This window comes from Coturnix japonica, chromosome 1, assembly GCF_054131305.1.
Source record: "Coturnix japonica strain WE chromosome 1, WE-NBRP24, whole genome shotgun sequence".
NCBI classification, from domain to species: domain Eukaryota; kingdom Metazoa; phylum Chordata; class Aves; order Galliformes; family Phasianidae; genus Coturnix; species Coturnix japonica.
The window spans coordinates 176,214,959-176,242,613 of NC_140663.1; the positions used below are offsets into that span (position 1 = coordinate 176,214,959).

The 27,655-nt window shown below is 39.4% G+C and overlaps 1 protein-coding gene across 1 annotated transcript in view; it reads right to left on the reverse strand.

The window, feature by feature from the left end:
• The window catches only part of ACER3 (alkaline ceramidase 3), a 48,652-nt gene that overhangs the window by 15,013 nt on the left and 5,984 nt on the right, over positions 1-27,655 (reverse strand). Inside the window, exons 2-6 of the mRNA XM_015852492.3 lie at positions 17,381-17,491; positions 11,510-11,562; positions 8,414-8,466; positions 7,059-7,140; positions 5,471-5,506 (exon numbers count right to left, since the gene is read on the reverse strand). Of these exons, the coding sequence (XP_015707978.2) occupies positions 5,471-5,506; positions 7,059-7,140; positions 8,414-8,466; positions 11,510-11,562; positions 17,381-17,491 (335 nt within the window). The remainder of the gene's footprint in view (positions 1-5,470; positions 5,507-7,058; positions 7,141-8,413; positions 8,467-11,509; positions 11,563-17,380; positions 17,492-27,655) is intronic.

Genomic DNA, 27,655 nt, shown 5'->3' on the forward strand with positions numbered 1-27,655 from the left:
TTCTTTATACAAGGAACCAAATGAATAGTGCAGCATTAAGCCCACAGAAACACAGCTCGCATCCAGCCTAAAGCCCAGGTAATACACTGCCTACAAATGTTATTTTTGCAGCTGCTAAAAGCAAGAAAAAGGGAAAGCTCTGAAAAGCTGTAGAGCCACTGGCTCAGTATCTCTTAATGGCTTGTGGAAGGGGACAAGGCTTAATGTGGGAAGGAAAAGGACCCTCGCAATGACAACAGAAAATATCATGCACAGCTGACACTTCAATTTCTTGCCTTTTTCACTCCCCTACACAAATAGGTTGTTAGCAGTAAAACACAACATTCACGCTTAAAAGCCCATGAAAGACTGGAACAACAAAGCGTTCTGCTCTGCGTGCTCCAATCCTTCTCTTTACACCACAGGCAAACATCCAGGAGGTGTTGCTACAATATGCACGTCTTACGACAGCTTTTGCTTACTAGGTGGCTATAAACAGTGCAGCATAAACCAGTTTATACTTTTGGGAGCAGTGTTTACATTTATTCCTCTACCACCCATGGATTTACTATTTTAAATATGCCAAGAAAAAAAAAGCATGTCAGCTATTATCTGCCCACCCAAGGCATAAAGTACAAAATGAAATCAAAAAATATCTACCGTAATTCAAGTCTATTCAAATTTCTCAGTTCCTTCAGTTCCCTTTGTTGTTGTTCTTTAATGTATCACTTCGGTGACACGTGAAAACCCAAGCAAGCTTCGTGCAATTCTGCCTTACAGTGCCTTTAAATTGTAAGCAAAAGAGCACTTGCACTATCGTTTAAACAAGAGAAAACAGCAGATCCCTTTTCTTTTGGTATCCCTAATAGTTTCCCTTCTACTGGAACAGGTTGCCCAAGGAGGCTGTGGATGCCCCATCCCTGCAGGCATTCAAGGCCAGGCTGGATGTGGCTCTGGGCGGCCTGGTCTGACCACTGTGGCCCTTTTCAACCCAGGCCATTCTATGATTCTACACTATAATTATTTCAGCTGTATTTTCCCAATGGGGAAAAACTCAAAGTCTTCTTCATACCTGATGAGAAGGACATATATGAACAGCATGATTCCCATTTATAAATGGGACCCAAGCTTTCCAGCCCTCACTATTCAGCAGCATCTTTGAGATGATGTAGAGGTAGTTTAGCAAATCAGACATTTGTTTTTGTGTACATCACAAGCACGCTTTGTCCTCCACACCAGAGGAAATGCATAAAACTGGTTCTCCATCTACTCTTCTAGTACATAAAACCTGTTATTTCCTCTTCTATTTCTTCTGCTCCTGGCCTCCCGTCTGTTCTCTGTTAACAAATTCATCAGCCTCAAATATTCATGCACACTTTAGGAATCACACTTGGAGATCTGAGATTCATGACAACAACTATGAACCTATTAGTATCCAAACCATCTATCAAGAAATAGCTCTTGAAGCTAGAAACTGTATTTGAGATTTACAGCAAAGACACCAGACGTATTCATGCATGTCTAGGAAAGAAGAGTAAAATTTCATGCATGTCTAGGAAAGAAGAGTAAAATTTCACTCAAATAGTTTTATGCTTGTTTTTCAGCAGGACAGTGCCTGAGTATGAAAAGCTCTGTGCTGAAGATATGCCCTGAAAAGGTCATTTTTAACAGACTGCTTGGCAACCTGAGCACGTAGAAAGCAGGAAAGCACTAAAAGGTGCAATATCATTAAGGCAGAATGCTACAACTGACTGTTGCCTTAGCAGGAAGAAGGACTCTGGAGAGCTGCAGATTGTGTGTTACCCACAGATATTCCCCAAAATGGGAAGCTGTAAGTCTGAACGGGGGATGCTACACCACAACACACTCTTCATTCAGTTTCACACTCCTATATGCAATTCAGTATTCAAGTTTCATATAACCTAAGTCATTCTTCTTTCTTCTTTCCACTTGTATGCTTAAAACACCACTGAAGATAATTTTATTCATTTGAGCAAATGAATTATCTTTTCCTCTCACACCCACTTCCCCTTAACTAAAATCACCTTAACTTGTAAACCCAGTACACACAGTTTACTTCTATCATCGCTGCAGAAAAGTCACAGGTCATATTATTGTGCTGTGATCAACACATCCAGGCTCTCTCCTCCTTCAGTGCTCTATGCACAGCTTATGACAGCAGTAGCTGGTACGTGCCCATCAGTTCTTCCATTCTGAGTCATTTCAAATACTACCCCCCTCTTTGGCAGCGTTAGTCCTTCACGTCTCCCAGTTTGCTCTTCATCTTCCTCTGTACTTAGTGATGTCTCCGAGATTCGTATCATCATAAATATCATCAGGATGTGACTGTTTTCCTGCTTCAAGTCACTAAATAAAAACACTCCCATAACCAATCTGAGAATGTCCAGACCAAGCCTGCCTTTCATCATCTCCCTTAGTCATTTTGCACTACTCACTCCTTTACCACGTTTGTAATTCTCATAATGTTCTCCAGCTTGCTCTGTTACTCATGGGAGAACATATCAACACTTTCGTAATGTCTATACAAAACATTTCTTAACTGCATTTCCTAATGTAGAAAAAACAGCTGTCAAAAAAAAAAGCTGTCAGGTTGGGCTTCATCTAATCTTCTGTTTATCTTTTAACTTTCTCTGTTAGAAATTTGCTTCAAACTTCTGCAGCAGATGACTAAGCAAATAATAAAGGATTTTACATTTATTTCAATATTCATATAGCTTGGCCCAGTCGCTGAATGAAGACTTTGGGCCCCTCAGTTGTACAGCTGGTATACAGTATGGAGCAAGTAAATAAATCTGGATGGAAAATGCTTTGCAGATGAGTCTTCTAGGCTGTATCATATTAGAAGGCCACCCATGAGACATAAGACTAAAAATTTAACTCTCCCGGGCATTTCTTCTGCCTTTAACTTGTCTGTCTGGGGATGACTCCATGCCTGCAGCCAATCTTCTTCCATCCCTTTCTTTCCACAAGCATAAATATACATGTGCTAAACAGGGATAAGCGACTAATCTGATTTAAAACTAATTCTGAACAGTTTTAACCTGTTCATTTCCCAGTCAGACAGTAAAGTAGTGTGCTGGGTGGGGAAAAGGAGAGGTCAATATGCTGGAATGAAGCACTGAGACAGTGAAGAACTTCCCCCTGACATCCAACCTGAATCTTCTCTCCTTCAACTTCAAACCATTTCCCCCTTGTCCTGCTGTTACCTACCCTTTCAAAGAGCCTTGTTGCTCTCCTTTTAGAGGAAAAAACACACTGTAACAATGAACAATACCAAGGTGTCCAGGGGGTTATTCTCCTTTCCGCAAGGCTGGAAAATGATGATGATCACAGATATGTAGAGGAAGCAAATGCTATTTTATGTCCTAATGCTGCTTTCTAGTACAGCTTGGGACTGAGACTATGGGCTACACTATGATCATACGAACATATTTAATACTTAACCTTCAAGACTATACAACCCATCCAGCTGGAAAATACCTACTGTAATTACACAGAGGACAAGAATTAAGAAAATAACCTTGCTTGCTGTGAGTCAGAGCAATGTTTCCTCCAGATTTACAACATATTTGGCATAGATTAGGAAAAAAAAGTGTCTGCAGTACTTAAGACTTTGGTATTTGCCCATAACTGTATGTTCTGCATAAAAATCAATTTGGGAAGAGTTAGAAGTAGTTCGGCACTTTTACTGGCCTAAATCTTTTCTACATTGATTCTTCATGTATAAATTATTACAGGGAATTCATACACAGAACCAAACAGAAACCAGGTGCAAAACATTAGTGCTTTAGGGCAGCAAGTTAAAGTTTCCTTATTTCTCTTTCCAGACAGGCTGTAATATTTATCTTAGTATCTGTCATATGGAACTATACCTACATGAACACCCCAAACTGAGCTACAGTGAAGCTGTGATAGACTTATTGCAGTAGATGTAGGTGAGTAGGTAATTAGAGAAATAAAACAGTCCAACATCATCTAAATACATCAGTAGTAAATTCCACTACTGTAAAAAAATATATATTTAAAACCTCTTCTTTCAAAGCCAGTTACAACCAGTAAAAGTATAAGAAACTGCAATTTTCACCCTGCCTAATATCTTCCTGACAAAAATAAAAGCAGGATGGTAAAATGCAATTTGATAAACAGGGTAAGAAAACACCTGCAAGTCTCTCTTTTTTTTTAATCTACAGGCAGAGTTAACAATTCTTGTTTCTAACAGGGATCATTTGAAGCAACTCAGAATTTATTTTATTCACCAGCACTTTCCTAATCCAGCAACAGGAAGCACGTATCATTTTTATGACTGCTGATGAAGTGAACACATTTTGATAACTGACGGCACTACCTATTTCTGAAATTAAAGCTTTAAAGCTCTGTCCTGCAAAGAGCTCCGTGATTTTGCTCAGCAGTTTTTCTGCTCTTATCCTTAATAAAAAATGTCATAAAAGAAGGAAAGCTACATGTGGTGTCTAAAGCCCTGTGAATGGCCAAGTGATGCATGTCCTACACTGACACCAGCAGATGCACATTAATAATTTTGGCTACAAAAGAGCCTGTACCAAATGAATTTTTAAGTCTGTACAAGCATAGAATCATAGAGTCATAAAATGGTTTGGGTTGGAAGGGACCTTTAAGACCAAGTAGTTCCAACCTGCTACTATAGGCAGGAACACCTCCCTCTAGATCAGGTTGCTCACAGCCCCATCCAGCCTGGCCTTGAATGCTTCCTGGAGGGGGCATCCACAACCTCACTGGGCAACCTGTGCCAGTGTCTCACCACCCTCACAGTAAAGAATTTCTTTCTAATATCTGTTCTACATCTACCCTCTTCCAGTTTAAAACCATTTTCCCTCATCCTGTTGCTACCTGGCCTTATAAAAAGTTCCTCCCCAGCTTTCCTGCAGGCCCCTTCAGGTACTGGAAGGCTGCAATAAGGTCTCCTTGAAGTCTTCTCCAGGCTGCAGAGCCCCAGCTCTCTCAGCCTTTCACACAGAATCAATAGCAATAAGGTCACCATATAACCCTGTAAAAATTCTTCATTTAAATACAGCTTGAATTTATACATATTAAAACTGAATAGCTAAAAAAGAAAGTTGATATTGATAAAGGGAGAGAAGACCATGGGGCTAAACTGCCTACACCATGTCACAGTTTCACAGCAGCCAGAAAAAGAATAAAGCAGATCAGGACTCATTAAGGTCTTCCACTTGTTATATTTGTTACACTGATGAAAAAACATGTAGGCTATTAGGTCAAATACTAAAACAACATATATCAAACCTACCAGTTTTTCAAGTCATCAAGTAGCATGATGGCAATGTGACAGGCAGCAGTGCTGCTTAAAGACAAAGTGAAAAGCAAATGGTGTTTGCCTTTCATTTTTCCTTCCAGCTATAGCACCCTGTACGACATTCCAATAAAACAACACTGTTTAAACCAAAACCAGCTTCTCCAACAGAGCAAGGCTTACCTGATGGAATACAGGCTGTTTCAATTTTAAGTAAACCTGCAAAGATTAAAAAGAGATAGATAAGTTGCAACAGAAAACAACCATAACAATATTGATTTAAATGCAGCCAAGACTTGTTCTGTTAGAATAAAAATGAGGGTCTACCCATATACCATTAAAGCTGATTAAACATTTGAAGTTTCCTCTGGCAAAATCGGGGGTTTCTTTGACCCATTTTAAACTGTGGCGTTATTTTACATTTGAAAGCACAAATAGAGAAATTAACATCTAAAACCTCCTCTTGCTTAACAGACTTGTAACACATACAAAACCAATTAAAATACTGAAATTACCCAGCATACTGATGGTAAGTTTTGCAAGATGATGATGTACTTTGCTTTGATTTGCTATTACGAATGTTTTGGATAATAATATTTCAGTTCATTTTACCAAAAGCCAGTAGTTAATAGACATGCTGGTCACACAGTTCATTTAAGCTCTGTTTTTGGAGACAGAAAGGCACTGTGCCCTAGGCATAACTTGCCACAAGCGTAAAGAACAGAAAGCAAAAGAGAAGACATGTCTTTTAAAGGAAAAAGACCTATATCACTATTATAATAAAATAACCTGTATCAATGAAAAATAAAGAAAGAGACTCCATCTGTGGCTGACAACCTGTGCAAAAGTCATTTTGTTCATGCAGGCAACTGTTTGCACTGAGAAAGGGAATCAAGTTAGAAGAACTGGAACCGTGTTGAATCTCATTTCTTAAAAAGCAATGCTCCTTTCTTATTTGGGTTGCTGTTTTAAAGCACCCCTCAATACAATAGTCCATTACAGTTCACTTCTTGAGGCCTGATGAACATTATTATGATTTCTGTCAAAGAGTTTTCCTCAGGGACCTAAAAGGAATCATAGAATTCTAAAATGGCCTGGGTTGGAAGGGACCTCAAGGATCATGAAACTTCAACTCCCCGTCTCAGGCAGGGCCACCAACCTCCACATTGAATACCAGCCCAGGCTGCCCAGGGCCCCATCCAGCCTGGCCTTGAACACCTCCAGGGATGGACGGGGCATTCACAGCCTCTCTGGGCAGCTGTTCCAGCACGTCACCACTCTCTGAGTAAAGAACTTCTCCCTGATATCCATCCTCAGTCTTTCCTCCTTCAACTTGAAACCATTTCCCCTTGTCCTGCTGTTATCTACCCTGTCAGAGAATTGACTCCCTTCCTGTTTATGGGCTCCCTTTAGGTACTGAAAGGCTGCAATGAGGTCACCCTGCAGCCTTTTCTTCTCCAAGCTGAACAAGCCCAGCTCCCTCAGCCTGTCTTCATAAGGGAGGCTCTTCAGCCCTCTAAAAGGACTCCTTAGTAGTAGAAGGACTGTTTTCCTCACATTCCTATTCTAGCTGTTGAATTACTGTGTTGTTTCCTCTTCATTTATTCTGTATAGTAGTTTAGAAAGAAAGGTTTCATTTTAATAAGGCCAGTATGTAATTTTCACAACAACAGCCATTCTTCACTGGAAGCGTGAGTGACTCAGGACTGCCTGTGTGAAAGGAGGCTGCCAACATGCAGCTGAAAATGAGGTATCAGAAAAAGTTACTTACTATGCTGACTATGAAGCTGTATGTTATTAAAATGAAAAGCATTGGATAATTGACTGTGTTCTTGTACTTGAAACATTCGTACCTGGAACAGAACATAAAAGAGAGTGGTAACATTCGTTACTTATCACATAAAGGATGTGTTTTTCAAAAGCAAACAAACAAAATACCCAACCATAATCTTATGCATGTACTGAAAATAAAGCAATCAGCAAAACAAATTGAGAAAGCATAAACGATTTTCAAAAGTGCTTAAGGGATGATGGGTGACAAATTAGAAATGAGTTTGAAATGCAATACAAGTACCCCAAAGCGTTATGTCTGTGAGCTGAAGTCAGTGTCGGAAAGGGTCCACCTTATAAACCACTGAACTCTTCATAAGCTTTTGGAATAAGACATCAGCATGGATAAATAAAACAAAACAAAAGAAACATGTAGGATATCTGGAATGTAAACTGTGTGGCAGCATAATGTGTTACATTGCAAACTGCATTGCTGAAGTAATTGCACTGCCTGAGCGTCACTGGGTTTGAATGATGTATGAGGGAGAATCCCGTGCAGAACCACCCCAACTACATCCAAGAAAACCAAAATGATTATTAAAGGCCTCCTTTAATACGAGCATTAGCTTGTTCTTCACAGCATTTTAATTACTACCAATGAAACATACAGAGTCTTGTTAGAGCCAGATGTGCAGTAACAGAGTTCAGTTCTTTTGAAGACGACAGTAACCACTGCACAAAATGAGTGTGATTATTTTTCCAAATGGTTTTCTAAAGCCTCTCCTCATCCCTTCTCCAATCACACTCAAATCAGACAAAATGAATGCAAAGGCAATTTCAAGGAGACAGGGAGTTACAATGGAAACATCCCCACTAAGAGACATTAGTATTCTGCTCCTCAGTTTGCACAAATCATACTAATGTATGAATCACAAACCGATGGTAATTTCCACAAGATGTAGATTTAGTTCTATCACAGCCCATCTCCATTGCGAGCTACCTGCACCCTTGGCAAAAAATACATCCAGTTTGCAAGTTGAATATTTGATCACGTGTTCAAAAGCAACAACATTAATTTCTGTCTGCAACAGGTTCTTTTTACCATTTGGATTTTCCAAGCAATGGAACAAATTATATTCAATCCTGGCCTTGCAGGAGCAGGCAAGAAAAAAGGATTTCAGCCAACCCGATGCTCTAATGGCCAAGTCATAATGTACTAATGGGAAAATTGAGATCTCATTGAAAGCAGTAGAAGCTTCAATGTCGGCCTCTCCACTGAGCTCCACCTATTCTATCTTATAAAGCCTAGTATTTCAAAAATATTCAGAAAGAAAAAAATATTAAACAAATACTTACAGGCAGTAGACAAACACACAACAACTGTATATCATTGGCAGTTCATCCAACAGCTACAAAAAACAGAGACATCAAAAGATGAAAACTACTTTTAACCAACACACCTATGTAAATTAATAAAAGGCAGAGAAAATGTAAGAAAATAGGACTTTTGTATAATTCCAGTATATACCTTCTCAAATGAACTTCATTATGAAACAGTATTAAATCCTATTCAACTACTGAACCGCTGCATTAATAAACTTATTACAGTGTATCTTTGGAATATTACATTACATTATGACCACACTACTTGGATCCTGCTCGATGCAGTCACATTCTACACAAGCTTCTACAATATAATATATAAGCTTCTACAATATAATATATAAGCTTCTACAATGCATTCTATACAAGCTGCTTCTATACAAGCTTCACAAACTGTAATGATATCATTGTTCCAGAATAATTATCCAGAGCATGAACTATAAGCTTTCCTTGGGTTTGGTCACGGAAACTTCAGGTAATATTTCACAATACAGCTAAACAGATCTAAGCCACTGAAAGGGCAGGTCTTGCTCTTCTTCATACATACCACCAGTGCCTCTCCAGCCAGCAGCCATGCTTGCCTGACCCATGGAGAGACATCTCCAATAGGTGACCCAGCTAAGACTGTAGGAAAATGGTTTTAATCCCTGAATTATGAGGCTGTGGACTGCAATAGGTAGCACCAAGAAAGCACTAGGAACAGTGGGTAGATGAAGCAAACAGGCGTGCTAGGTGGCACTCTGCCACCAGATGAGTTCATAGCTGCTGTGATGTCTTAGGGAGAAAAAGAAAGAAGTAATAGCTGAATTCTAGTTGATAATAATAGTTACTGTTAATTAAAAGATCATTGCTACTTTCCCCGAGTCTGAAAAGAATTATCTGCAGGATTAATTCATTCATAGTTCTTTAAGAGCACGAGTGATTCAAGGTCTCATAAAAGAAAGCGAGGGTGAAAAGAATGAGAAATATAATTTAGAAAATACTTTCACATTTGGACAGCTGTGTATACCCCAAAGTTCATATGCTGGCAGCTTTTCAGGGACAGAACAATAACAGCAAAGAGAGTCTCCTAAGATCCTACTTAGGATTTGCCTGCAGAAGACAATGGCTTCTATCTCAAAAGGAATTCATACTTCCCAAAGTGCTGTCACAGGATATCTGAAAGCAGAAGGAACATGTATAGAAGGAACTTTGTGAGTTGATTTAGCTGGTTAAATAAGTATTTTGGATCCTGCAACTTGCGGTTGAACAAATAAGACAAAATAAAAGTGAGAAAAAGGTGGCTGCTTCAGAAAAAAAGTTATCAGAAAATGCTTTTGAGAGCAAAGCTTTCACATCTCCCTTAATTAAAGCATGTGAATTGACCATTTACACTATTAAGGCTGAAACAAATGTCAAGAAATTCTCTTCAAACGGCTGTCAGTGCTGACTTTGAATCATAACAAGAGAGAAATTGAACATGAAAAGAGTATTTATTAGTTGAAATGTTTCTTCTGTGGTGATTCATCACTTAGTAAGCAGAGTATTATGGGCCACTTGCAGATTTAGCTTGGCTGCCAAAATAATAAGTGTACTTGAGCTCACAGAAAGCCCTTTACTCCAGTGGGAAAACTGAAGCAAGCCATTGCTGATCCCTTCTCTTCTGCTTCTGTTCCCCTTTATACACCATGGTCTGTAGGACACTTAATTGTTCTGATGCAACACCAGAACTACATGATACGCAGCAAAGTCACGTGGACTTAAAAAAGAACAACAAAAAAACACCCACTCTTAAAGCCAGGATGCAGAGGTTCAGTGTGGCCTTGCTCACCTGAAAGAAAGAGAACCCAAGGGAACAGCAATAAGCTGCTACCAGGGAGGTTCAGTTTGGATATCAAGAGAAAGTTCTTCATTGAGTGGGTGACAGGGCACTGGAACAGCCTCCCCAGGGCAGTAGTTGTCACAGTGGGCTTGCCAGAGTTCAAGAAGCATTTAGGCAAAGCCCCCACGGCTTTTATTCTGACTTTTGAGTGGAGCTACATGGATTCAGGAGCTGAACATGATGATCCTTATGGGTCCCTTCCAATTTGGGATATATGATTCTATGAAAGAGGATGTGAAAGTCTGGCATCTCCAGTACATGCTACAGAGCTGAAAATGAGCACCATGGAGGTCTGTAACATCACTACAGACTGTAATTTGGTTCAAATTCAAGACATCTTATTTTTGGTCTATGTACACAGTCTCAGGTCCCACTAAGATTAAGAGAAATTCAAGACTTGATTCAGTTGCTGAGGCATAGGCTATCTCAGGGTCTCCACTACACCCTCTAAAGGCTGGCAGATACAGTATGGGCTCCAAGAGACCTGCACTCTTGTGGGATGGCAGCTGGAGGCCAGACAGAACACTCTCATAGTCTGAAATGACACACACTTCTATGATTTAAGTTAAGACTATCAAATTAGAATCTGCATAGACAGAATCCTAGCATATACCATAGGTTGCTTAATTTTGAACTGAACTGCATTTTTACCCTTTGATTTAAAGATAAATTCCTTCATACTCTCAGACCTAAAACAGGACAAAGCTCTCTAAGTCCCTTTAGAAAATGAGAAATACCAGGACAAATCCTTATGCCCAGTGCCTGATTGCTGAATATCTTCTACTTGAGAATAAGAGACTCTACTATTGCTTTTCAGCAGACACTGCAGTATTTGTGCTACAAGTACATCTAGATCAATAGAAAATATAATAAAAGACATTAAGTTGAAAAAGATGATACAGTGAATAACAATAGTTTATATTGCTTGCTATTAAAGTATAGCTGTAGGAATGTTAAAGTACCAGTGAGTCAGAGGACAGTATGATTTCCCAATGGACAAAGTGTCTTCTACCGAAGTAAGCAATCAATTAGAGCTCTTATTTTAGGAGTATGTACATCTATTAGTGTAAAACATCACGTGGAATAAGACCCATGTACAATATCTGAGGTACATTAACTCTGTTATACAAATTTAATCTAGTCAAGAGATGGCAATATGACTACACAGTGAGATACGCAATGACTCACAGTGACTTATCGATACTTACTTGCATTTCATACTTCAGGGTCATGTGGAAGCACCAAGATCCCAATCCCACAGCTGAAAATATCAAAGCCATGGTTAGAATACAAGTCTGTAGTACTTCCTAGTTTCTTTCTTGCAAGCTTATCCTTCTATACAATCCATTTTATTTCAAATACTTTAATTTCACAAGTAAATTCAGAGTTTAATTTATGAGACGTATGCTTTGCTTATACCGAGTTCTTTGCAGTTAGACAAGGATAATGTTTCTTGTAAGTCAGATTTCATTACTTAGAGCAAAGCTGCTATTTAATCTATTGTTCACTGCTTTGGAACGTGAATAATTAAATACTCTCATTAATCACCAGCTCATTTTTATTTTGCAAAAGTAACTACATTAATGTAATGTCCTGTCTTCCTTCAAGAAACAAAGCTTTACTTCATTCAGTTTCAGAGAAAACCAGCTATTTTGGACACTGGGTAGTTCTGCTGTGCAGCCTTTGCTGCAAGAATATAACCTCCTCCTCTGTACCTACCAGCCTGTCTTCATTGAGGCATACACAGATTGCTATCTAACAAACAGCACCTTTTGTACAGGATTCCCAAGGCAGCTGATAGACATGTCTGGAGATGTTTCTTTAGATGCTTTTAGCCTGGAATTGTGATTCTATGTACTCAACAAAATGAAATACCAAAGCACGTTGCTGTACTGAAACACAGAACTGTAACAGAGCTATGCTGTCAAGTGCTCCAAGTTCATATATATGCACTCTGTAACTTACAATGGACTTCTGATTACATCGCTTGGCTTTTGAAAGATCTTTCTGAACAACAGGCAACCACTTCATGGGATTTTAATGAGAAATTCTCACAGCTGTATTTCTGTATATACAGAATGGATTATAACTATTAATCACTCTGAAGAAAAAGCACATTGAGATCATAATTAAAACAGGGCCACCCATTACTGTGGCTGTCATGCTGATTTCAGTATCTTCACGATACAATCCATTAAGAAAAAAAAAAGTAATTATAATTTTCTAATATGGACAAAACCATTACATAAGAAATTGCTACTTGCTTTAAATTAACAAAATATGTTATTAGGTTGTTTGTTTGTCTTTGTTGTCATTTTTTAAATGCTATTGAGGCTATAAATCTCAACAGTTTGTTACTAAACACACTCCTCCCCTTCCTCCCACATGATTAGAAGCAGTTACTTTGAGATTATTTTTCCAATTCAGCCCTTATAAGTATCACAAATACTGTTGCAAGTCATTAATCCCAGAACTGTAATTAATTTCTAGAAACAGTTATCAAAAAACTGTTGTTTCTGTGTAGTGATCACACAGTTCCTTCTTCATTCAAATCAAAGCTGGATGTGGCTCTGGGCAGCCTGGCCTGGTAGTTGACAGCCCTGCACATAGCAGGGGGTTGAGACCAGATGATCACTGTGGTCCTTTTCAACCAAGGGCATTCTATGATTCTATGATTACAAAAGTTTATTATGCACTTATCTATAAGATAGTAAGCTGAAACAAGAAAAGCTTTAGGAAGGTTTTGAAGTCGATTCCACATAAATACAAACCCCTCCTGGCAATTGCTGTAACACTGCTTGATACCATCTTGATAGAGCTTACAAATAGGATCGGGTTCATAAGTGCTTAAGTGCACCCAGCATAAAACCCAGCATGTTCTATGTCTGTGCACTGCTTATTCACCAGGACACAGGCTCCCTCCATATCTGCATAAACATTTCTTCAAATACCACTAAAACTTCACACAACAGCTTCCTTTTGAAGAGATGGTTTAAATGAAGACTAAAGAACTAAACGAAGCTTCACTTATCCCACTGGCACCTGCTTACTGTAAAAGGAGCTTAACTCACTATAAGCTACAACTGGTTGGGAAGTTCAACATCTGAAGCAATGCTATTTCCTCTCCAGCTTCTGTAACTTGTCTCCTTCAGATATTGCAAGTAACTCTGCATTTTTACACTGACAAACCACTGGAGTTAGGAGGAGATATATGTAACTGATATTATATGCCCAGAATATCAATTAAGCCACAATATTTTTATGCAGTATTATGAGATCAGGATAACACTTAAAAGGACTAGAGATGGAAGATAAGGTTAGTTGTTACATGTAGAGCTAACATGGACTTCTTTTGTCCTGTAGCAAACATAATGCATGGTTACTGTAATTTGACAAAATATCTGTGATAGTGATGATGTAAATGCAATGCCTCTATAAATGTTACTTTGTATGCAATTATTTCACTGTGCTCCAAATGATATCAAAGATGATATCAAATGATATCAAAGATTTCAAGGCAATATCCACACTATACTATATGGATTGTAGATGAGACCTGACTCCATACACCTACCATATAAACTCTCAGGATGTAAATCTTAGAGTGAATGTATACAACGTAAATCTTAGAATGAATACAGATGCCCCATCCCTGGAGATATTCAAGGCCAGGCTGGATGTGGCTCTGGACAACCTGGTCTGGTGGTTAGTGACCCTGCACATAACGGGATTGAAACTAGATGATCTTTGAGGTCCTTTTCAATCCAGGCCATTCTATGATTCCAGAAATTTGTCAATAGTTTGAGGTTAAAATAGATCTGTCACATAAGCAGCGGTAATTCATTGTGATATAAGACTATCCACCAGCATTAAGAATTATTCTTTAATCATAAAACTAAAACATCTACAGAAAGAGCTACATACTAGGATTGAATAGATGTGGTATGACTTTAAACTCCAAGGTTTCTACACAAGAACACTGCAAAGGGTGGGATGAAATTTAGTTCTAGTTGCTAACACCTTTATTTAGGTATTTACATACCTGGTATCAAAGTTTTCACTAAAGACAAAGTCATTATAAGAGTGTTTCTCATTATAAGAGTGATTCAGCTGGCCAGCTGTACAGCACCACAAACAGTCAAAGAATGAAAGAAGAAAAAGCAGAATTAAATGAATTATTTTTATTGAGTTACTTTGTTTTCTGCACTCAGTACTCGTTTCCCTCCTTAGTCTCAGACAGGAGCAACCTTTGCTACTCCCAGGGTACAGCTCTATGAGTGAACTTGAGCATGGCTGGGTCAGTTCCCAGACACCGAAACGCAACTGTCTGTGCTAGAGAATTGTTAGAACAATGTGTGGCAGCAGCAGAAATTGTAGGGTATAAAGTAATGCAGTGAACACAGCGTGGTAAAACAAAGGACCCGACAATCAGCTAAATGTTTGGAAGCATCCAAAAGGAGAAGTTGATTTGGATCAAAATAATGTCTAGAAACAACACTTAAAATGCGAACAGGTTTCATTTCTATGTCCTCTTTGACAGCTGTCTTTTAGCTTCTTGTAAAACACCAGTAATGATTCAACATTGTTAACTAACTGAAGTGCCCCCTCCCACTCCCATATCTTCATAGCAGAACTATCGAAGACTTCCTACTTTAACTAAACAACCCATTAACAGCAGAGCTCCTAACCAGTTAGTAACAGTGGTGTTTTCAATGAAGCATAATGCCCCAAGTGAAACCAGCACTTTTGTGTTAAATTCAACGCTCCTTTATGGATTAAGTCTGTGTAAGTAATTTATCACCAATATAGAGTGAAATTTGTTCATTAATTAAACCGTTTTCAGGAAAAAAAGACATTTCCATACACCTACTCTCTCCCTGTGTCAGTACATTTCTCATTCGGTCACATGCAGAGATAGGATGCCAATGTTCCTGGCATATATCAACTACATTTAAAACTCAGTTTCTCTTCTCATTTGCTACTTTTTTCTTCTGCCATAGAACAGATGTTAACAGGCTTGTGATTCCACACCATTCTGTTCTTGTTTTTCAACCAAGAAGTGATAAAGCTGTCTATGTTCCTTTACATCTCCCAACTGCTTTAAAACAGCCCAGCATTATGAATACTGAAACGGAGACAAAACAGAAGAGAAACATGCTGGGTCACACACAGTGACCTGTAACGTGAGGTTCTAACATAAGAAATGAAAGTTGAGTCATGCAATCATTATCACTGCAGACAGCATTCAAAGGCTTCTTCTCACCAGTCACAGATGAGCCCAGCTGGATGTCAGGACTGCCCTGCAGCACTGCTGCCAAGTATGCAGGCTGAGTTCCCCTTCACAAACACCAGAAACAGCGAGTAAATTGAAGTCTATGGTGTTTATTATGAATGAAGACAGACTCTTTTACCACATTAAGTGGTATATGAGAAATGTCAGTTCAGAGCTAGAAATCCCTCTGGCAGTCTTAGTGTGACATCCTGATGTTCTGGTCAAACAATGGCACAATTTGTCCATCATGAAGCAGCCACAATTTATAGCAAGTACTGAGGCTCAATGAAGTTTCACCATTCTTCAGTTTAGAATGAACAGCAATACAGGATACCTTGATTCAAGAACAAGGGAAGAGTCAACTTTAGCAAAGCTGAATCCATCCAGAGGGACCTGGACAGGTTTGAAATGTGGGCCTGGGTGAATGAAATGGAGTTCAACAAGGACAAGTGCAAGGTACTGCACTTGGGTCCAGGCAAATTGAGACATCTGTATGGACTGGGAGAAGAACTCACAGAGAGCAGCCCTGTGGAAAAGGACTTAAGGGTGCTGGTGGAGGAAAAGCTGGATATGAGCTAGCAGTGTGTGCCTGCAGCCCAGAAGGCCATCAGTATCCTGGGCTCCATCAATATAGCTGCTCAATGCCAGGCTGGCATATTCAACCAAGTCATTCTATGATTCAAACGCTTACACACACAATTTCATGTTCTCTCTGGCCTTCATAAGCTCCTTCCACCAAAGTATTTTAAACTGAGACAAAAAAATGAACGGTTACTCAAAACTCTAGAACGCCTACATATGGCTATTTGGCAAGTTCTCAGAAGCTTCCATGGTTATATATTTTGCTTCCTATATTTCACACGTATTAGCAAAGCTGAACTAGGTCTCCAAGTAACTGAAAAATCCTAAGTTGTACCTTGTGTACGTAACAGCTTCACTCGCTTCAAGAATACACATAGCATATGGTTGTCTGTTTTCTGACAGTGTTTATCTAAACACATATGCATGCCAGTTTTTAATGTAACATTTGCAATAAACAAAACTCTTAGCACTGAGAAAACTGGGAAAGTCAGCCTCCCCAAAGATGGGAGCTACAGCAAACAGATTCGTTAAATCCACTTCTAAAGACCCTACTGCCAAGTCTGAATGGTCTTAAAACATCTCTTCTCAGAAGGCATGTGATTAGTAGCTGTGTAACTGAAAGTAAAAAGGAAGTTGTTTATTTTCTGTATTTTGTTATTACAGGAAAAAAGAACAGACTGCAGTGAAGTCCACTGATAACACCAAGGTCCCATTTTTTTTTCCTCATCCTTGCAGAATTTGCCATGTATAACAGCTGGTAGGTTGTTGGGGAATATATGCCAAACAAGAATTGAAAGCCAATTCCAACTCATGAAAGAACGCTCTTCCAATTCCTTTAAAATCTTGCCTGTTTCTATTCCAAACAAATATTATTTAAAAAAGAACAAAAGCCACACTACTATGCCATTAAGTTGTTTGAAAGTAGGACCACGTAAGAGACCATTTGAACAAAAACCTCACAGAGTTATTTAATACACTCTAATTTCATGCTCTTCGTTGCGGTTGGACTTGATGATCTTTAAGGTCTTTTCCAACCTGAGCAATTTTACAATTCTATGATTCTAAATGGTATTTTCCTGTACAAATAAGCCTCAATTTTGTTAAGCTGTTAAAGTTGCATGCACAGTATTTGGATTTCTCTACTTGCTTTATTAATATTTGGATAATGTTCATTGATCTTTTCTTATAAGGGCAGCCAGAAGCGCAAATCAATTTTAACACATACCTGTAAGACATAAATATGCAGCTAAATACCGCTTTTCAAGGCCATCTTTATAGGTCCGAATCGCACCACAGATTGGAGGTAGAATGAAAATCAGGTTACTCACTGTGTTCCCTGTAGGACAGAAGCAAAAGCAGAGATTTAGCATTGGGTACTACACACTTTTAATATATGTAAAGCTGCTTCAACAGTCTTCAACCAGGAAGCTGCATCTTTTGAAACTGTCTTCTGCTTATACATAACATACAGTTAAGTTCTGGTGCAAAATAGTTAACCATTTAAAGGCTGTTTTTACTCCTTTGTCACTTCCCATAGTAATAAAATATGAAATTAACTGAAATGGTTGGTTTAAATGATGCTAGGGTTCCTTGATTGCATGGAACATGAATTCAAACCCAAGTCATTCAGGAGATAAAATCCTCAAATAGCTCAATCTAAGTATTCTAAGAGCTGCTTGTTTTCTCTTCTGCCCTCACAGTCCTACCCACTATGCTCCCTTCTGATACCTTAAGGTCACTAAGCGACTCATTCCTAAATTAACAAGTTCAGTCTCTACTAATAGTTTACAATCGCTGCATTGCAAATTACAACACGATCAAAGATTGCACGCGGGTTCGATAAGGAACAGCAAAGAGTTAAAAACAAGAGGGTATGAATAGGAATAGCAAAAAAGTTAGAAGCTACTAACAATCAGCGTGACAGGCAACTGTCAAAGCTTATCAAAAGCTGGAGCTTCAGCAAGACGTCGCTGCTCTCCATCCCTCCTGCTGAAGCTGGGATGCAACACAAAGGAATGAGGCATGTGCTGCAGAGATCAGAGAAGGCATGAACAAGCACAGAGCCCGGCTCTCATACCAGGGGGCAGGACAGCCTTTCCAGCACTGGGGAAGATGAAGAAATCTTCCCACTTCTTTTCTTTCTTATGTCTACTCAGCCATCCTTCATTTAGATGTGTTCTCAAACTGTCCTGGCCATTGGAAATGTGCAACGAAATGGTGAGAAGTACAAGTGAAGCAAAAGGAAATAGCACATTTCTCAGCAGAGAGGATTGGGATTTGGCCTTTGAGCCCAATCACAAATCAAAGATTTAAGGAGAAAGGTTTTGCAATGGGAATGAAATAACATACAGTTTAGGCAAGAGCAGATAGATAAGGCAGAACCTTGCTCATGTAAATTAAGCTGCAGATTTCCACACGCCATCAGTTAAATACAAGTAGGCAAAATGTGAAGACTGATTTCCAAAGATCTGAATGACGAGCACAATGTATGGAGGCCAAAAATCAAAACAGCTCTGCAAATACACACAAGTTTGGACATATATAACAAGCCCTTTGTATCTCTGGGGAATCGTTAACCTACCAGCACGTTCCTGCAGTGATGAAACCAGCTAAAAACGCAGCACTGTGTGGTACAGCATCATCACCATTACCCACAAAACAGGCAGAGATATCATCTAACCTCAAAACATGGAGCAAAGGCTACATAGCCCGGATAGCAAATCCCCTGCTTTCTGAAGGAGCTGTCAAATACATCCATCTTACAGAGATGTTGTTAAGACTTTATGTAAATATAGTTCTTAAAGGTTGCTTTATTATGAAATAGTCAAAAACCTGGCACAAATTCAAATATGAAAGTGCTGAGTAAAAGAAATGCCACGTTGTTTATCCATAGATGGGAAGGCACGTGACCTTGGAAGCCATCTGCAGTAGGATAACAAACTGCTAATGGATACAGGAAGACAGAAGAGAGATTCTTCCGTAGGAAAACAAAGGCTCCAATACTTCCTGTAAAGTTATAATTACGTTGAATTACTGAAAATTTACGAGCATTCAAATCTAAGACCATCCTGCTGAGATAGGAAATGCTGCAGATTCCTAGCACTCCTCCTGGGCAGTTTTTGGCCCACATTATTCACTGTGGGCCAAATTATTCAACATTTATATTCAACATTTATATTCAACATTTATAGCATGGATATAAGCAAGCTTATTTGGGAAACATTTATTGAAAATAGTGCTGCTTTGTTTTTGCATAGAGTGAATAGGAGCGGAGGAGCAATGGAGAACAAAAACAAGGCATTTATTCAACATACTGTCCTCAGCACTGTGGATTTCATAAGTTGTGTTCATTTGTTTTCAGGATTATCTTCGTATAGAATAACTCATCGATTCATTATAAGGGATTTTTACTAATTCCCTCAAAAATGGCAGCGGGATATGCACAGAAATAAGCAAAGAATTGCAAAGAAAAAGGTGACAGGTAATGGCAGCCCCATTGCTCTGAAAGTAATTAACTGAAACAAGTTTTAAAGGAAACAGATAGTGAAGTTGAAAATGGGAAAGTAAAACTGTAAACATATACGTAAAACCAGGCTCCACAAATGCAGCTTGGGAAAGGCCATGGATAAAAGGGGGCAATTTGAAATAAGGGATAAGACTGACAAATGAATAAACAGATACAGACTATGCTTAAGTAAATGCATACTAGAAGGTAGAAATAAATGCATACTAGAAGGTAGATTTCGAATGAGGAGGAATCATTTATGAATTGCTTCCCAATAGTAATGGATTGCTTGTTGCTTCAGGGTGAAGCTTGATCAGCTCCAGCACTGGAGTTATGTGACATGGTGGCCTATGACCATAAAGATTATATGTGGTACCAGGTCAAGTAGGAGTTTAACTTCTAACCACATTAATTGGCAGACTGGATGATCAACCTTGCTAATTTTCCTAAGTGTTACAAGGATAAACCATGTGTAGTTGCAAATATGTCAAGCATGGTCAAAAAAAAGTACTTTGCAAGATGCAGGAACATCAGAGACTCAGCAAAAAGAGAGAAAATAGTCATGTTTTAGTGAAGGAAGAAAAGTGGTATTTAAATAAAACAGCTCAAATTATTATCTTCTGCTTTTGGCAAGGTGACCTACATGATTTATAGTGTTAAGAGATCCTTTCTCATGTGTTTGTACACAGAATAAGTTAAGGTTTACCAACTGTAAGGACCTGTTCCTTACAGTTAAGATGTTCTCCTTCCTGCCCTCCATCTGGCTGTCTCACACTCAAAGGAAGACTTTTAACTTCAGTATGCTTTCTGCAAGAACAAAAATAACTATTACCCTCAGATAGAGAAGAACAGGATTTTCCAGCTTAAGATGTCAACTAGATATCAAAAGCTCATAAGAATAATTATATTAATTACAGGCTTCCAACCTCCCCTTGAAAACAACAGCAGGTCACTGTGAAACATAAGAAAAGGAAGCAGCTGCTATGTTCTCAAATATATACACCTAAGCTCCTATAAAGTCACCGTGTCTCTTGTAAGTAGAAAGTACACACAAGATTTTGGTTCTTGGAACTCAGGTTTGAAGTGGAGAAGTGGGCAGCCTAACAGATTAAACACAATGGAGGACTCTAGATTATCTCCTTATCAGAAACTAAGTCAAATCTAATATAGGAGCCCTTGCTAAGACAGAAGCACTGTCCCATCATGGCATTATAAGCATCAGCAGAGGACTTAATTTGAAGAAAATCCAGCAAGTTTCTGTACAGTACAGCTACATATGAGCAGTGAAAAATAACTAACTCAGAGCCCAGAAGAGGTTTGCATCACTGACTTCCCAAAATCCAGCATTTTGTAATTGCTGAGAAAACCCAACTACACAGAATCAGCTGGTTTGGCTACTACCTCCAATTTTGAGCTGCTTTCACTTAAGTTAACACCAGGAGGGCTGTCTAGCAATTAGATTTCGACTTCCACCAGTCATTTTTAATATCTTCTACTTCAAAGTCCACAATAACTGCACTTCAGAGCATCAGGAAATGAAAACTCCTGTCTCCGTTTGATATTTCAGAAGGACCTTGAGGGGAGAAAAGCGAGTCATCCGGATGGGAATTCTGCCAGTAGGTGATTACTGAGCTCCCTACTTGCTAATGTGCACGAAAGATCGATGTCAGCTTCCTGTTATTCAAAGAAGCACAACACAGTTAACTCCAAGCTGGAACACCGGACCAATACTGACCTTAAGAAAAAAGAGAGGGTAGTTTTTAAATGACAAATCTGATTCTCACCTCTTGTAATTCCTCAGGTCTCTTTTCCATATGCTAAGGAAGTCTTGATGTCCTTTACATGGACATTAACTGAAGTTACTACTTATAGCCATTCAGCTGCAACTTACATTAGTCATCACAGTTCAAATAACAGCATGGGGAAAACACTCAAGGATGTGACTACTGAACTGTATAAGCTGTGTATGAAAACTTACTCAAGAGCCACAAAAATTGGTCCAGGTGCAATATAAACTAATGGGTTATTACAGGCACTGATCACCCTAAGTTGTTCTTTTTTAAGTTTAGAAACCTAAAGACCAGGCTATTATAAATGATAGGAATTATAACATTTGAAGGCCAATAGAACAACCACAGGAAACTGCAATAGCTTAAGAACATTGTGAAGGAATACTGCATTAATCCAGCTTTGTATAGGTTTAGGCAAATAAGAATTGTACCTTAGAATAATATTATGAGAAAATCTGAGAGGGGACAACTCAGAACGAGTTCAGATAAGAGCAAGCAGGAGTATTACAAAGGAAGACTGGTGGCCAGCTAGGAGGCTTTGCACTTCAAGTCAGCATCCCAGACGTGTGCTTTGACATCTTGGCTGCTTCTACCTTGCTGGGTCTTCTGTTCTCTGGATCCTTAAATATACGCTGGTATCCTTCAAACAAAACTGCACAGGTAAAACATTCCAGTGATTCAGTGGATCAGGGAGGGGTAATGAGGTAATTTTAGGGGGGGAAAAAAGTAGATTAATTATTAACAAGACAATCTGATTTTTATCTCCAGTGCTCTTTTATGAGCAGTTCCAACATGTAGCATCAAGTAAGAAGTGCTGCCTTACGCATTTCATATTCCAGCCGCAGAACTCATTTCCTTGGCATTCAGTGTATCCATTCAGCCAGTATTTCTGTAGATGTTTCTACTCCGATTACAGTATCGCACGACACGTTTGTGTTCTTCAAAACAACCAACGTGTAGAAGGTAATTAGAAGAGAAAGCTCTCAATGCTGCTGACTAACAAAGCTGGCGTGAGCAAACTCAATTCGAACCTGTACAGCGTGGGTGTATTTTCTAATGCATAAGCCTCTCCTTGGTACTCTTCTTTACAAAAGCACTTGTTATTAAACTGCTTCTGAATTGCTCTGGGTTACAATTAAGGCATCGTTTTCCTGACTCTCACCTCTCTGAAAATCGCTTTGCTATTGTGTAATAAAGACACTAAAAAATTAGAACCTAACAGGAGACTGTTCCAGCACTAACACACATAAGTAACAAAGTCATTCTAATAACAAAATAAATGCATGAAACAAATCTTAAAATAACTCCATACATTTCTTCATAAGAAACTGATAGCTGCACAACCACGTAAAATAATGCAGATTTCGACTTAGATGGCGAAACATTCATTGCTGGACTAAGGAGCCTTTGCTTTTCTATCTCAAAACCTAAGACTTACTCATTGTCTATTTAGTTTCTATTACTGCAGTGTCTGAACCACCCCAATTTTCTGTGTAGTTACCCTTAATACCCCTGCAAGAGGAAGACGGGTTAGAAGAGGGTAAGTCCACTCTAGCAGCCCTTACCTAACACAATAACTGACTTAACCACATCACCTCTTCTAATTATAGTTTCAAAGTATTTAAGAATAACAATTTCATGTTCCATAAATACTGTTTTAGTTATCAGTTCCTACATAATGGAGTTCTCCTCCTACTGGAATTCTTAAATATCACAAAATGAAGGAAAACCATCAGACAGCCCCAAATGTAGACGTATGGTTCTAATGAGGATGTGAGTTGAGAGGCTGAAGGACAGGGGAAGTTCTCAGCATCTCCCATGTATGAGGTGGAAATGGCTGTGGAAAGAGCATCTGCCCAGGGCATCAATGTGATATCTTACTTTGGGATTCCAGAGAAGAGATGGTCCTTTTGTTACCTCAAGGGCACTTTTCCTATGGACAGAAGGGAGTAACACAGCAGGGCTGATGTGGGCTTGGACTGCCCTCCTTCCTCTGTAGTTCCTCATTACTGATGGCTAGTTTTGCAAGTTATCTTCCTATGGCTTTAACCATACCTATCATATCTAGGCCTGCCCATAATGCAAGGTTTTCTGAAGCATTAATAAATATTTTTGGGGTTCAGAATAGAGTATTATACTAAAAAGTGCCAGAATATGTCCTTGACCAAGACATCCACAACTAAATAGCCTTCATTTCAATTACCAATAGCTGATATGTCATCTCTGAACATTGCTTTTCCAGAATATAGGAAACCTCGTGGAAAAGAAAGCATCGTTTCCCTGATGAATGTGCACCTAAGACACGACCAGACCAATTAGATGGAAATACACCTGGAAGGATTTTGCAAGTAAATCTGAAGTTAAAACAGTTAACACAGGCACATCGTTTGAAACATCAATCTGGAAAACAGACCGAAAGCAAGTGCCTACAGCTGGAAAATGCAATCAAAGTGTAAAGAGATTAGGCTGAGATGATGTAAAGTTTGAATATTACATGTGATAAGCTCATTGCTGAAGGGCAGATTTGCTGCTATTACAGCCTTTACTGGGAAACAAAACAAAGCGTACTCAAAATGTTATTTTAAGAGAAGCTGATGTCAGACTGCCAAGAAGGACAAAGTTACTTTTAAGCCAATGTTAAAACTGAAGTGATTATGATGATGTTTGTTACAGGGATCATCCATTTAATTTGATTTTCATCAGTCTTAACTCCTCGTTCACCTTTCCTCTTCTATGCGGTAGTTAACGTTCTATACGTTAACTTTAAAAAGCTTTCTTCAAAATCCAAACCCTCTTGCTTTCCTGCCTTCCTGACTTTCATTATGGGTTCCTCATGGGTGTTCAGAATGATAAAAGTCTGCTAGAAGTCTCTCCCACTGATGATTCATCCCACATGGATGATAGGAAAATGAAAGGGAAGATGGGGTGTGATAAATGTAAAAACACAGCACATTGAGATGACGAACAAGCAGCAACCACAGCCTGAATCAGACACACATCAGCCACCACAAAACTGGTTGATGACTTTTCTTCTCTCATCAGCAAACTAACAGAAACCCCCATCCAGAATTATCTGCCATTTATTCTTGCAGACTTCTGTACCTCATTTACTAACCCAACATTTGAAGGCCGTGTCTCCTCCTGGTCTGCAATATCCAACTCCTCTTTAGTTACTGTTCATTTGTCATTTCAACACAACTTGCACGTTCTCACTTGAAAAATTCAAGTAGTTGCCCACAAATATTGGCAAGAGCTATTTATCAAGTTCTTTACTATGAGAGTGGTGAGGTGCTGGAACAGCTGCCCAGGGAGGCTGTGGATGCCCCATCCATCCCTGGAGGTGTTCAAGGCCAGGTTGGATGGGGCCCTGGGCAGTCTGGGCTGGTATTAAATGTGGAGGTTGGTGGCTCTGCCTGTGGTTGGGGTGTTGGAGCCTGATGATCCTTAAGGTCCATTCCAATCCAAGCTATTCTATGATTCTATGTGAAAATGAAGTTTCTTCTCCACAAAGACAGTAAGGTTGAATTCTAAATTCAACAATCTTGCAATATAAGCCAAATATGGGAAGAGAGAACACAACACATTGAACACTCAAGCTTTAAACACTGTCTTTGTTTAATACAGTGGCTACATAGAAACAGTTCATATGTTAGCTGATATGCATTTGGGCAGGAGGAAGCTCTACTGTGCAAAGATAAGCAAACCAAATACAAAATGAACCAAATTCCCTGCACAACTGCTGGCTCAAAGACTGACAGAGGAAACTTTGAGAGGACAGGTAGAAAAAAGCAGAAGAAAATATAAATTAACACAAAAGACATATGGAAATCACTGTGGGAAAGTTCAAGAACAAAGGAATGAATAGAAGACCTCACAATGGGATGTGTTTAGGAAAAGGAAGCATTTCTCTACAGCCTAAAACAGAAAAGGGGAAAAAACACAAGCAAATTTAAGTGGGATGGACTCAATTTTAGCATTGTGCTCACATTGGACATCGTATGGAAGACAATATCGCAGGAAGATAAACTTGGGCCTTAAAAGATTTAACAGCCACCAAGTCCCAAACGCCTGAGTGAAAAACAACTGTGATATCACAGACCACAAAGCCATAGCAGCTTGGTTAAGTGAAAGAAAACAACATCTGCTGGATGATTTCACTGCCCTGCTGCACTTCTCTGCTTCTTCCCAAGGCGTCTACACAAATACAATAGAGCTGATTCTTCTTAGAGCCAACAGTCACCAATTCCAATAAGCCACAAGCAGTGCTCACCTAGTTTTCACTCTGCTGCTTCTGAAGGAAGCTATGATCTCCCACATTACTGCAGCCCAATGCAGCTTTAGGGAGGCCCATTTGCAGAAGCCTGACCTGCAGGTAACAGCAGGCCATGAAAACAAGCACCTTGCTTTTGTTCTCTTTCAAAGCTTCTGTTACCAAATCAAAAGCTGGAAGAAAAGTCTTCTGCTTCTCCAGACTGTTCTCTCCTTCTATTCATTTCCACAGCTGTAAAAAGGACTTAGGAAAAGAAAAAATGAAAAACAAAAAGGCATTGGTTTTTATTCATGAGCAAAATATTACCTAGAGCAACTCTGACATATATATATATATCTTTATTTATAAATCAACAAGAGCCTGAAAAGAACCACCCCATGGCAGCAATGTGCCCTGGCCCACTGTAGTCCAGGGCCAGCATGGACCTGGCTGTCCTGAGCAGCACAGCAGTGCTGGAAACTCTTCCAGAGCAAAACCAGGTTTGTAGATACTATTTCACATAGAAGATATGTAAGTAATTCTTCTGTGCTTCCTCACAGTAAGGTCAAAATACCCATTAGAAGGGATGGGAGCAGCATGCTTTCTAGTTGGAAGGCAAACCGTGGTCTAAACAAACAAATGGCTCTGACTTGGGAGGATGGAAAAACCTGATGAAGAAATGACAGTGGACAGAGTTACTCTGTCCCAGAATTGTCAATGCTCCAGGCTATTATTAATGCTTAACTATGTTCCAAAAGCACTACAGACAACTTCCTTTGATCTGATACTGCATCTGATTTTTGGATGCTGGATCTTGTCCAAATGAAGGCCTCTACCCAATTGGAATTAGCAATTACTGAAAATCCAGCCTACAGGGCAATAGTATCTTGAGCTTTCACTGCAAATAATGAGCTCATTAAGGCACTGTATAAGCAAGAGAGCCTCCGGGGTCATGCTTTATGACCATAAGGTTGACATGCTGAAATCCTACTAGCCGGAAACCATACAAGACATACACAGACATCCACTGCCACACACTCCAATTCACAGAGAAGCAAATATGAGGGAAGAAATTAAGAGGTAAGAAAGGTTGGTGTGAATTATTTATGTATGCTGTCCCAGATGCTCACACCTGGTACAAACTTGAAGGTGGAGGCAGATGTCCAGCACGCCCTCAGCATCTTGTCTTTCTCTAATTCTTGTCTGCTTTCTTGTCTAAAGCAGTGGAAGCGTTGCCTGAAAGCTGCCCAGCTCCTGTCATCTTCTCAGCTCTCTGCCTTAGAGAAGAGAATCAGTAGTACAATATTGCTTGGATTAGGCTATAAGGGAAAATAACTTCTTGCTCACATAGCCAGCTTGAGATCCTTTAAGAGATGGATGTATCACTTCTAGGTCATTCCAAGGACACTAGATTCTGAAAACAAATCTAAAGAACCAAGGAACAACGTCTCCCCAGCAAAACCAATGACAAGGAAAAAAAAATGATAAAATAAACTAACGCCCCAGGATACAGCTGGGAAGTAAATTGCTGCTGGACACGAATCTCAATTTGGAAATAAAGTTTGGAATTTCCCTCAGGAAAGACGTGCAGCGTGGAAGGCAAGTTGAGTCACCAGTTGGAAAGGTCAAGAAATGGAGAGAAACATCAGATGGTTGGGGAGGCTGAGCACCAAGGGTGCCTCTCCCACCAGAAATGAATGAATGAGAGCAGCTACCTCCCCTTTCAAGGGGAAACGGCCTCAAGTTTGAGGGGAAATGGCCTCAAGTTGTGCCAAGGTAAGTTTAGGTTGGATATTAGGAAGCACTTCTTGACAGAAAGGGTAGTTAAGTACTGGAATAGGCTGCCCAGGGAGGTGGTTGAATAGCCATCCCTGGATGTGTTTAAGAGCCATTTGGATATGGTACTCAAGGATATGACTTAGTGGAGGGTTTTTAGAGTTAGAGTACTGGTTAGGC